Raw genomic sequence first — 12,400 nt, forward strand, 5'->3', positions numbered from 1 at the left:
TAATGCCAATCTACTCACTGTACCTCAGTCAGGTCAGAATGGAGGCTGATGCACTAATCTACTTGGGATAGGATGAGTATTAACGTGGTAGTGGTTTGGAAGAAGAGGAAAGGGCGGATCTTGGTGATGTTGTGAAGGGGAGACCTACAGGCTTTGGCGATAGTTGTCCAATTGTTCTCTTGTTCACTTGTACTCTCCAAACACTTAGTACTGTGCTTTGCACAAAGTAAGCCCTCAAATACCATTGAATGAATGAATAAGCTGCTATTTTTGCACTTGAACAGTTGACATTTTAACTCCCCAAGGGGTTCTGTGAAATGGCAGATTCTTAGAAGGATTCACATGTGAATGATTTAGGTCAATGTCTCTCCCTGATACAGAACGAGCTCACCGAGGGCTATCAACTCTGTTATAGTGTACTCTTCCAAGTGCTTAGTACAGTGCTCTGCACACAGGAAGTGCTCAATCAATACCATTGATTGACTGATTGAAGCAGCAGTGAGCAGGCAGTGGGGGAAGAGGAGTAGTTCAGCCGAAAGAGGCCAGATTGCTCTGAGAGCCTCACTTGACCCCTTCTCTTCCTGACTTGATTGCCAAGCATTTGTGGGGAGGTAGGGATGGTGCACTATCTCCATAGTCTGCCCCTGTCCCAAGCCTCCCCTCCCCTTGGGCTGGGTGCGATACTGCCCCGTGCCCTTGCGTATCTCAGCTGTCTCCATGCCTGATTCTTGACTCCTGACTTCAAGTGCTCCAGGCACCTCTTCCACCTCCCTTCTCCCACCCAAAGCTCCCTGCACCTTCTGGGAACCTTTCTCAGTTTCCGTCCTGCCGCCAGCTGGCTGGTTTGCTCCACGCTTTGGCTGCCGCTCTCTCTGGCACCCTTGCGGGATGACCCTTCCTCGGCCCCTTCCCATCTCATCCTGTCATTGCCCACGGAAACAATTTTTGGCCAGAGATGACTGCTAACAAGTTGCTTTCTTCAGAATACACTCGGTGGAGGCAGCACTGGAGAGGGACTCCTCTAGATTTTTCCTCATGCTTGGAGGAGACACTGTGAGAGTAATAATCTTTTCCAAATTTGTGTGGATGCGGTTAGAGAGAAAGTTGGCCATTTGCGTACTAATATAGTAGAAGCAGCATGCCGTTGTGGATAGAGCACAGGCCTGGGATTCAGAAGGTCATAGATTCTAATCCCTGCTCCGCCACTTGTCTGCTGTGTGACCTCAGGCAAGTCACTTCTCTGTGCCTCAGTTACCTCGTCTGTAAAATGAGGATTAAGACAGTGAGCCCCACATGGGACAGGGACTGTGTCCAACCTGATTTGCGTGTATCCTTCCCAGTGCTTAGTACAGTGCCTGGCACATAGTAAGCACTTAAGAAATACCATCTTTATTATTTGAATGAAATACGGGCATAGGGGTTGGCTGGCTAGTAAGAACCCCAGGTCCAAAGCAACATAAGTTTCCTTGGACACCCACATCAATTTTGAAGCGCTTCTTAAAAATCAATATTTTGCTGTTTACTTTTGTGATCTAGTACGGCTCTCTGTGCACTTCCCAGGCATCTAACACCCCTCCCAAAGCTTTTCAGAGATGAGTCAGGTAGGGTTAAGGTTCTGGATTTGCATTTTTGAGATCTGGATAGAAACTTCAAGTAAATTAGGGCCCACTAAACCTCATGTGAATTAGAACCCAGTTTATTCCTATACTTAATTTGTTTAGCTGCATGACCCTGTAAAAAGGACACAGGACTAGGACTCAGAAAACCTGCTATCTGGTCCCGGCAATGCCTGCTGTGTGACTTTGGTAAAATGACTTAACTTCTCTGTGCCACAGTTTCTTCGTCTGAAAAATGGAGATAAAATAGTTGTTTTCCTCTTCCTCTTAGCTTGTGAGCCCAGTGGGACAGGGGCAGTGCTCACTGTGGGTCCTAGTAATAAATGATAGTAGCTGTTTAAGCCTTACCCCCACATGTCTTTGTTACATACATGGGTGGCCTGCTTTGTTAAAAAAGAAGCTTAGAATTATAACAGAAAGGAGAGTAAGTTGAAGAAAAAAGATATAGATGTTCCGTCAGTTTATTACTTTCTTGCCTTTGATTATAAAAGGGAAGGTAAGTCTGAAATCTTTTACTGGAGAAAGTTTTTCTCCACCTTTAAGCCATGTTTGGGGGAAAAAAGTCAATGGAGTAACATTGGTAGTAGTATGGAGTTGGGGCCTGTGAAAGAGGGAAGAACCTCTCTGTGTAGGAGGTTAATGACTCAAGTGAAAATTGCATATGCTAAGCCAGGGCAGAATCCCAATACTGAGTGCAGAAACAGCATCTATAAAACCGAGAATTAGGTCAAGTTATGCAAATTGCTGAGAGCACCGAGAAGTGGTTGTGGTAACTTTTGTTATTGGGAAAACTTTGTGAGATGCAATTGTGGTGGTAATTTCCCTTTCTGCACAGTTGATTTATTCTTAATTAATGGCCTCCCTCCCATGAACTAGAAATTATAGGTAGGAGTGCTCCCCCATGTTTCAAGGAGAAAGGGGTCATCAGTGTTCTGGTTTCCCCTGCTGTGCTGGAAACAGAGATGAGCTTGAACAAGCCACTTTATATTTCTTCTGATGGCTGGTGGCAAGTATGTGTGTTTTGCGATGTTGGGATGTGACACTTCACGTGAGTTGATGCGTAAGGATGCTGATCTTTACTTTGATGTTTGATTCATCCGGAGATTGCAGCTCTTGGCAAAAAAACAGGCTTCCCGCCTGGAGTCCCTTTAGCTTTCCTTCACTGGATCCTCCTCTGCTTGTGCAAGCAGCCCTCTCCTCCCTCCTCCCTCCTCCCCACCAATCCTGCTGCTACGAGGAGGAAAGTCGCTGCCCAGTTCAGCGGTGATTCCAGCTTTTCCCGCTGCAACCCTCGCTCCGCAAGTTCCCCCAGATCCAGAGAGCATTCCGGCCGACTTTTGCTCCACTGCTGGGGGGAGAGGTAGGGGAGACCCTCCCATCCTCCTGTGATTAGGATATGTCAGGGTTGTCAGGGCAACTGTTCATGGCGACGTATCATATTTTCCCCTCTTGTGCGGCGTGCTGAATATTTTAGTGTGTGGAGCCGGAGGAAGATTGGAAAAAGGGGTGCTGCAGCAGGGAGGCGAAACTGAACTGTGGGATCTGATCGAACAGGTCAGGGAGTTGGGGAGGAAGAGAAAGGGAGAGCCAGAAGCATCCAAACCAGCGTGCGGCTAATTAAGACTTTCCTTGGAGGGGTGCGTGCCCGTGAGTGTGTGTGTGTGTGTGTGTGCACTTGAGAATGGGAAGGGGGTTGTGAGGAATGGGGGCGGGGGTAATTCAGGCCCTCAGCTGCCAAGTGGATGGGAGGACTGTATTTGTCAGCTGTTTGCATACTGTTTACTCAGAGGGGATCTATTACAAGTGCTCAAATGAACCGGCAGCTTAGAAACTAGCAGCTTCCCAGGAGCTGCAATTCCATAAACGTATTTTGAGTATTTAAACATCACAACCCACTGAGTCCCAGCAACATGCAAGGATCAGCTATTGCTGTGCGTCAGGAGAGACTGAAGAAGACCAGTCCACGGCTAACTCCCCCAGGTCTATTCACCATTAACGAGGAAGATGAGCAGCAAAAGAACGGAAATTCCAGAAACCCGAAAGGTATGTTTTAGTTCTGTACCTTCTCACTGGGACTATGGGAAGCAGAGTTTAGCCCCTCATGTTGTGCAAACGGTATTCGAATGACAAGCTGCACAGAGTACTGATGCCCTAGTAGAGCAGTTTTGTCAGTGGATATTTTATGCTCGAGGAGGGAGGGACGTTCACCCTGGATCTGGCACATTTCCAAAGGGCCACCTTTGCCGAACAAATAGCCTCACTAACTGTTTTGAAACCGTGAGGTGTTTTTTTTTCCACGTGCACCTTCCCTTGATGGTTACTGGTGCCACAGTCAGCAGAGAGAGAGTTTGTAGGGTTGAGGCTTCAAATGGATAGCAGTGAGGGTGTAGCTTCTTGAGAAGGATTTATAATTCTGTTTATATTGATGTCTGTTTACTTGTTTTGATGTCTGTCTCCCCATTCTAGACTGTAAGCCTGGTGTGGGCAGGGATTGTCTCTCTTTATTGCTGAATTGTACTTTCCAAGCACTTAGTACAGTGCTCTGCACATAAGCAGCTCTCAATAAGCACTTAGTACAGTGCTCTGCACATGATAAGCTCTCAATAAATGTGATTGAATGAATGAAAGGATCTGGTGATATCTGTGCGTTGTAATGAGGCGAATGTGCTTAGGGAAAGATTGTCATTTTGAGCTTCAGTAGAGTGAAGGCAGGTGGAGCAGTTTGGGTGGAAGTTAGACTGGATGGGGTCACATGAAGATATGTTACTATTGTTTCTACACTGAAGAGGAATAGGCATGAGGAGAGAAACATGCTGTCACTTGGGGTAAAAACCCTGCAATGGGACCTCTTTCTGAAAGCTTGAAAAAGAGAAGTCTGATCCTTGGGATACTCTGCCTAGTGGTTGAATGTGGCAGAACATATCGGCAAGCCAGTTCAACAGCTGGGGACTGCCTCAGATACAGCACTACCTTATAGCCAGAACTCCCCAGGTTTTAATTAATCTGTGGGAAAAGGCAAGCAACATTCTGCACTTTTGGATTATGAGTTGGTTCCTGAATTTGAATTTGAAGTGTTCGTTACCATGGCTCAGGTCCTCCCCTCCCTTCACTCTCCAACTCCTTTAGTTGATCAGTGATTCATTCCCAAAGTGCAGACGTGAGGAGCTTGGAGTTTCTAGTTTTTTGTGCATTACTGATGAGATAGTGCGCCGTATGTATTCCAGTTGCTTTGTCGCTGGTTTATCAGCTTTTTCTCCTACAGGGAGAGAGAGGAAGGAGGGAGAGTGGGGAGAGTTAGAGCTGGCAAGTTAAAATAACAATAGAGTGAATTGCAGTCCTGAATCAGCCTGGGAGAGATTTTATTGATATTTGAATGAAGTCTGTCTTACGAAAAAGGATGTGGCTATTGTTTTATTATGAAATCTTACTCTCCTTTATGACTTTAAATGAAGTCATTCCCAGGCAGACTGTCTTCAGTGTAAAATTAGTTAGTACTTATTTAATGTGGGGACCGCTGTCTTGTGAAGGCTCAATTATATATTCCCGTGAGCCTGGTACAGTAATTCTTCATGAGGGCAGTCAAGTGCTTATTGAGGAGGATGAGCTAACACTATTAGGCACCAAAGTTAATTTCTCCATTTGCCATGGGGCTAGATATCTGAACTAGATATGGCTGTTAGCCATTATCTAGGGTTGTGTCTGACTGGTTGGTCACCAAGTAGTTGGTTATGAAACAGGTGCTCCCTTGGAACTAGTTGCCTAGCTATTTCTTGGGTGTATCTTTGGTGGTTCTCTGCAGATTTCCGTGTGAATTTTTGGGACAACAGTTACTGGCAGTCACCCCTTTCCTAAGTATGGGTGTCCTGTGCTTTTTAGACCTCTTCTCCCCTGCACCCAGACCATGGTCTTATTAAATCTATTTTGGAGAAGGGGGAAGGTGGTTTTCTCGATGAATCTCTTGCTACTTGTATCATCTTCCACAGGAACCAGAGATGTTTTAATATTTGAAATGAGTCAGTGGTATTTACAAAGCACTTATGTGTGCAGGGCACTGTACTAAGCACGTGGGAGAGTACAATACAATTGAATTGATCGACATGATCCCTTGTCCACAAGGAGCTTATAGTCTAAAATGAGAAAGCCCTTTGCCTCTCTTAATGAAAATAACAATTCCCAAGTGTTTTGTCAGGGACTTGAGCATATTGTTCTCAAGGTTCCTTTTAGTGATTTCCCCAAAAATACTTTTGGTTAACTATGGAGAGAAACTGAGACTCATGCTTGGTGAATGAAACTTTCTGGTTGTTGGTTAATTATTTCTGATCACTCCTGGGTAAGAAATGTCACCATTTTTATTTTTTTTTGGTAATCACTAGAACTGTGATACTTTAAAATGTCAATATTCATGCAGAATTTATAACAAATCAGTCAAACAATGGTGTTTATTGAGCACTTGCTGTGTACCCAGTACTGTACAGTGCACTTGGGAGAGTATATTATAGTAGAGTTGTTAGGTACGTTTCCTGTCCACAAGAAGCTTATAGTCATTCATTCATTCAGCCAAATTTAGTGAGCACTTACCATGTGCAGAGCTCTGTACTAAGCACTTGGAAAGTACAATTCAGCAATATTTGTCCTCTAAACTGTAAACTCATTATGGGCAGGGAAAGTGTCTGCTAATTCTGGCTTATTGTACTCTACCAAGTGCTTTGAACAGTTCTCTGCACATAGTAAACGCTCAATAAACACTATTTAATCCTGGTGGTCGGCCTTGCTCTCCACATCTTCATCCTCACTCTTAGTGTGTGTGTGTGTGTGTGTGTATTTCATCACTCTTTATGAATAGAGAGAGAGGAAAAACTGTGTGTGTGTGTCTATATATGCCCATGATTATTTTTTTGTTACTGGCTGCTTAAGTGTATTACATACTAGTGAAACATTGCCCTCTGACAACTCCAGAAGAGGAAACTTGAATCGACAGATCCCTCCATCACATAAAGGGACCACTTAGCTTCTCAAAGAATTGAATCACTTAATGTAGCCTGGATATAAGGGTCATCTTGTGTCCATCCCTCTATTTTTTTAATCTCTCATTTTGCATGCCTTTTTGGTGAAGTGCTACTATGACAAGTGAGTAATCTATATGTTTCAGACACACTCATTTTGTATTTTATAGTGCCAGTACAATTTCTTTCTTTTGCCAGCTCTTTGTTCCTGGTACATTCTCTTGCAATTCCTACAGGACACTCATCAGTCAATCAATGGTATTTATTAAGCACTTACTATGTGAATTAGCAGACACCTTCCTTGCCCAAAATGAGTTTGCAGTCTAGAGATGAGAAGCAGCATGGGCCCGGGAGTCAGAAGGATCTGGGTTCTAATTCCTCTCTGCCACACATCTGCCATATGATCTGGGACAAGTCACAACTTCTCTGTGCCTTAGTTACCTTATCTGAAAGTAGTGATTGAGACTGTGAGCCCCATGTGGGAGAGGGATTAACTTGTATCTATCCAGTGCTTCGAACAGTGCTTGGCACATATTGTGCTTAATTACCATACCATACCATAATTATTATTACAGTCTAGAGGCACTTATGAGTTCTAAACACTTGTAGCAAAACAGCCTAGCAAGATCATCTAACCGGGCCTTTCCAATGTGATATAGAAGACTAAGCAAAAATACTTATTCCTACTCCAAAAGTTCATTAACAGGGTATGAAAAAGGATTTGTTAACTCAATTGAAAGTTCTAAAAGGTTTCTTTTGGGACAAACTTCCCCATACCTTGCATTTTAATGATGAGCAGTAGCTATGCATGAGCTGCTGGAATGGAAAGCAATATACTTTGGAAGAAATTTTGGTGGTCTCTGGTAAGTGTGTGGCATGGGCCCCAACTGTCTGGTCTTAAAGGCTCCAGTTTTCTTCTAATGGCATCTGTTTCTAACGGGTGAGGTTTACTGGAATTGTTAAGTGCTTTTGCAGCCTGATTCTGCAATCAATAGGAGTGTAAATGTTCTGCATGCTTTGCTTTTTGATAGCAGAAGAATCTTAAAGGAAGGATGTTCTACCAGCCTCACATTTCTGCTTTTTAATTGCTTTATCCTGATTCACTTTGGTCTTTCAGGTCTCTCCTCTTCCTGAAACAAATGTGGGTGTTTTCCTAAACGGTGGAGAGGTTTGACTTGATTACTGGTTTGCTGACAGAGCTAATATCTTCTTTTGTCCCTTTGGTCCTGCTGGATGCCATCTATTGGCTCATTTGGCCAGGGCGGGGGTTGGAATCTGTCACAATCCTTGCAGAGGGCTTCCTGTGGAATTGTCCTTCGGTGTAGTCAAATTGCTGTTTGCCGATACTTCTCATGACTCCTCTCCTGGAAAGGTAGAATTTCTAACTAGTTAAGGTTTCCTAATGAAATGCAATCTGCCCTTTCCCATTTGTATTCCCATTGGACAGGTGACATCCAACTACTGTAATGCTCTCTTTGTAAGTCAGGAGGCTTTTTTGTATGCAGAGAGGAGTCTTATGTCGAGAAGTGTGAATACCACTCCAGATTCATTCACACACAGCATTTCCCTGTGCCTTTTCCCTTTGTTCCACTGGCTTTTGGCTCTTGTCTGGTCCCTGTGTCTTTAATTTTTGCCATTTCACGAACTTGGAAAAACTTTTCAGTAGTAGATTTAACAGCCGGTTGAGTGAAAGTACATTATGTGAAGATGAAAAATCTCCTGCATCTCTAGAGCCTAAGGAAAATTGGAACCAAAATACAATGATATGTTCCAACTGTTATAGCTAAGCTTAAAAGACCTCTTTAGAAACGTGATAAATGCATCGTCGGGTACGATTGTTGCAGGCAGAAGAGCTGGGAATACCTCAGCACTAGGAGACGATCACAATCGCATTAGCTAAAAATCTCTCGGGACCATTCCTAGGTCCTAATTATTTGAAAGTTACATTCTGAACTTGAATTGAATATCCATTTTCCACTAGATCCAGCGTGTCCCTAGAAAAGGACTTACTAATAATGATGATGATAATAATTGTAGCATTTGTTAAGCACTTACTCTGTGCCAGGCACTAACCTAAACACTGGGGTGGATACAAGCAAATCGAGTTAGACACAGTCCCTGTCCATGTGGGGCTCACGGTCTCAATCCCCATTTTACAGATGAGGTAACTGAGTCAAAGAGAAGTGAAGGGACTTGCCCAAGGACACACAGCACAGAAGTGGGGAAAGTCAGGATTAGGATCCATGACTCTGACTCCCAGGCCCTTGGTCTTGCCACTACGCCATGCTTAGCCCCATTGCTATCCCTCCTGTCAAGTGGCCTGGTGGTGTTCCTCTACTGTGTTTTATTGTGAGCAGAAAATAATACCCAATTGTAACTTGACAGGAAAGGTCCTGTCCTTTAATATCCTATAATATCCCCATACCTCAAGAAGTAGTCTCCTGAATCTTGGTGATGTTCCCAATTTCATGCCCCCCTGGGCTAAGCGGTGTGGAAATTCCACTTCTGGTGGCCAACTCTTGAGAAGTCTGGGAAAGGAAAAGGGGAGTGAAATATTTTTATCCCTTATATCTGGGTGGACCCTACCGGGAGCAAAACTGGCAGGGATGAGCGAGTGTGTGGGACTTTGCCAATCTCTAAACCTATAATTAATTCTGTCGTTCAGGTTTTTGATTCCAAGGGCTTTGTGACTAGGATGAGTGTTGCCCATCATTTACGTTGGGAGACTCCACTGTCATCGACATCATCACCATCATGTTGATAGTATATCCTGGTTCAGCTGGTACAGTCCCAGTTTTTAGTAGGTTGTTCTGGGCAAATTAGTGGCCCAAATTGGGTCAGTCTTGGCTAAATTTATGAGCACCTACTTCCAACTTGGAAACTGCCCCACCCAGGCTGCACATGCTCAGTAGATTCATTCATTCAATACTATTTATTGAGCGCTTACTATGTGCAGAGCACTGTACTAAGAGCTTGGAATGTACAAATCGGTAACAGAGACAGACCTTGCCCTTTGACGGGCTTACAGTCTAATCAATAGAGTAATCCAGTCTAATCAGTAGATACTCACTCTGTTCCATGAAACCCTGCTCCAGTGCTTAGAACAGTACTCCAGTGCTTAGAACAGTGCTTGGCACATAGTAAGCACTTAACAAATACCCTAATTATCAATATTATGAAATCTTGGGACCCTGCAGTAAGGGTTTCTCTGGAAGGCTAAGGGGGTTTTAACACTAGGTTTCTCTTGCAAAATTTTGTACTCTTCCTCATGATCTCTGACAGGGAAGGGAAAGGTGTGCAAGTTCGGCAAAGTGTTCTGATGTCCCAATTCTCAACAAAAATAGTACGATTAGCCTACCTCTCTGTAAATATTTGGGCCACTGGGAGGATATGGCCTTAGATTGTGTGCCCCATGAGGGACAGAGACCATGTTTAATTCCCACCTGTGTATTTTCTTCCAACGCTTAGTACAGTGCTCTGCACACAGAAAGCACTTAATGAATACAATTACTGGTACTAAAGGAAAAGGGTTGGAATACTGCCTGTATTCCACTCTACCTTAAAGCACCACAATCCCCTTAGAGACTTCAGAGAGCTCCTGCCTCCTTGCTCCTGCCTTTCTCCTGCTCTCTTGCCATCACTACTCTCTCTGATCCCCACTTCCTTCTATTGAACAGAGTACCACTCTCCCTATATAAATAATAGTAATAATAATGATAGTACTTGTTATCGCTTACTATGTGCCAAGTACTGTTCTAAGCGCAAGGGTAGATAGTTAATCAGGTTGGACATAGTCGCCATCCCAAATGGAGCTCACACTCTTAATCACCATTTTACAGATGAGGTCACTGAGGCACAGAGAAGTGAAGGGACTCGCCCGAGGTCACAGCGGACAAGTGGCAGAGCCGGGATTAGACCCCAGGTCCTTCTGGCTTCCAGGTCCGTGCTTTATCCACCAAACCACACTGCTTCCCTATCTTCAAAGCCCTACTAAAATCACACTTCTGGCAAGAAGCCTCCCTGATTAACCTCTCATTTCCCCACCCTATTTTGCCTTTTCTTCTGCATCGTCTATACATTTGTGTCTCTACCACTTGAGCCCTTTGATACACTCTATTCTAGTCCACAGCACTTATGAACATAGCCTTATATTCTGCTGCTTCCTCTATTTGTAATGTCTTTTAATGTCTGTTTTTTCCCACTTGTTTGAAAACCCCTGGAGGGCAAGGATCATGCCTACCAATTTCATTCATTCAATAGTATTTATTGAGCGCTTACTATGTGCAGAGCACTGTACTAGGCGCTTGGAATGTACAATTCGGCAACAGAGACAATCCCTGCCCAATGAAGGGCTCACAGTCTAAACTGGGGAGACAGACAGCAAAGCAAAACAGAACCAAACAAGACATCATCATCAAGATAAATAGAATCAAGGAGATCTACATCTCATTAACAAAATAAATAGGGTAATAAATAATATATACAAATGAGCACAGTGCTAAGGGGAGGGGAAGGGGGAAGAGCAGAGGGTGTCGGGGGGGGAGGGATTGCACTGTACACTTAGTGGAGTTCCTGGCATATAGTAAGCGCTTAAATACCATTGTTATTATTACACTCCCAAGCATGGAGTGCAGTGTTTTGCCCAGAGTGCTCAGTAATTACCATTCATTGATTGCTTGAGAGTAGTATAAACGACAAGGTAAAATAGCTGAAAAAATCATTGAATGCACAATTGAGCATCCAGTATGTAAGTGCTACAAGGGAAATTAAAGTGTACTCCAGCACTGGTCAAGAACACTAAAAATGTAGACCATCAATGAAAATGAATATCTTCAAGCCAACTTCTTTCCTCTAAAGAATGGTTGGTTCAAAAATACTGGATAATCTCTGGGTAGTGCAAATTTGAAATTAAAGGAAAATTATTTTACAAAATTATTATCAGTAGATTTATAAGCAAAATTAGGGAAAGAGCACGGCTTAGTGGGCTTGGGCTTGGGAGTTGGAGGATCTGGATTCGAATTTTGGATCCAACACTTGTCTGCTGTGTTAGCTTGGACAAATCACATAACTTCTCTGTGCCTCAGCTACTTCATCTGTAAAGTGGGGATTAAAACTATTAGCCCCATGTGGGGACATGGCCCATGTCCAACCTGATTAGCTTGTATCTACCCCAGAGCTTAGTACAGTCCCTGGCACCTGGCACTTAAAAAATGCCATAAAACAGAAACTCCTCACTATGGGTTTTAAAGCACTCAATCACCTTGTTGTTTCCTTCTTCACCTTGCTAGTCACCTACTACAACCTGGCTCCCACCTACTCACTCTACCTTGAACTTGCCTATCTCACCGCCAACCTCTCACCCACATCCTGCCTCTGGCCTGGATCGTCCTCCCTTTTCATATTTAACAGTCAACTGCTCTTCTTCCTTTAAACCTTAATAGAGGCACATCTCCTCCAAGAGGCCTTCCCAGACTAAGTCCTCTTTTCCTTTCCTTCTACTCCCTACTGTGTTGCCCTTACTTGCTCCCTTCATTAATCGCCCCCTCCTAGCCTTAGAGCACTTATGTACATAACCATAAATTATTTATATTAATGTCTGTCTCCCTCTCTAGACTGTAAGCTCATTATGGGTAGAGAATGTGTTTGTTACATTGTCTACTTTCCCAAGTGCTTAGTACAGTGCTTTGCACACAGGCACTCAATAAATGATTGATTCACTGATTAAAAAATGAAAAGCAGAATAATTTTCCTTTTTGCTTTGGAAACAAAGATAAATTCATG

At 43.6% G+C, this 12,400-nt stretch overlaps 1 protein-coding gene across 5 annotated transcripts in view; it reads left to right on the forward strand.

The window, feature by feature from the left end:
• The first annotated feature begins 2,894 nt into the window (after nt 1–2,894).
• MAP7 (microtubule associated protein 7) overlaps nt 2,895–12,400 on the forward strand; it is a 168,956-nt gene continuing 159,450 nt past the window's right edge. For 3 of the 5 annotated variants that reach the window (XM_029058581.2, XM_029058582.2, XM_029058584.2), the window contains exon 1: nt 2,895–3,659. In XM_029058581.2, the coding sequence (XP_028914414.1) occupies nt 3,527–3,659 (133 nt within the window). In that variant the 5' untranslated portion in view covers nt 2,895–3,526. The remainder of the gene's footprint in view (nt 3,660–12,400) is intronic. The other 2 variants (XM_029058583.2, XM_029058585.2) reach the window with 1 other exon arrangement.

Source organism: Ornithorhynchus anatinus, chromosome 2 (genome assembly GCF_004115215.2).
Source record: "Ornithorhynchus anatinus isolate Pmale09 chromosome 2, mOrnAna1.pri.v4, whole genome shotgun sequence".
In the NCBI taxonomy this organism is placed as follows: Eukaryota; Metazoa; Chordata; class Mammalia; order Monotremata; family Ornithorhynchidae; genus Ornithorhynchus; species Ornithorhynchus anatinus.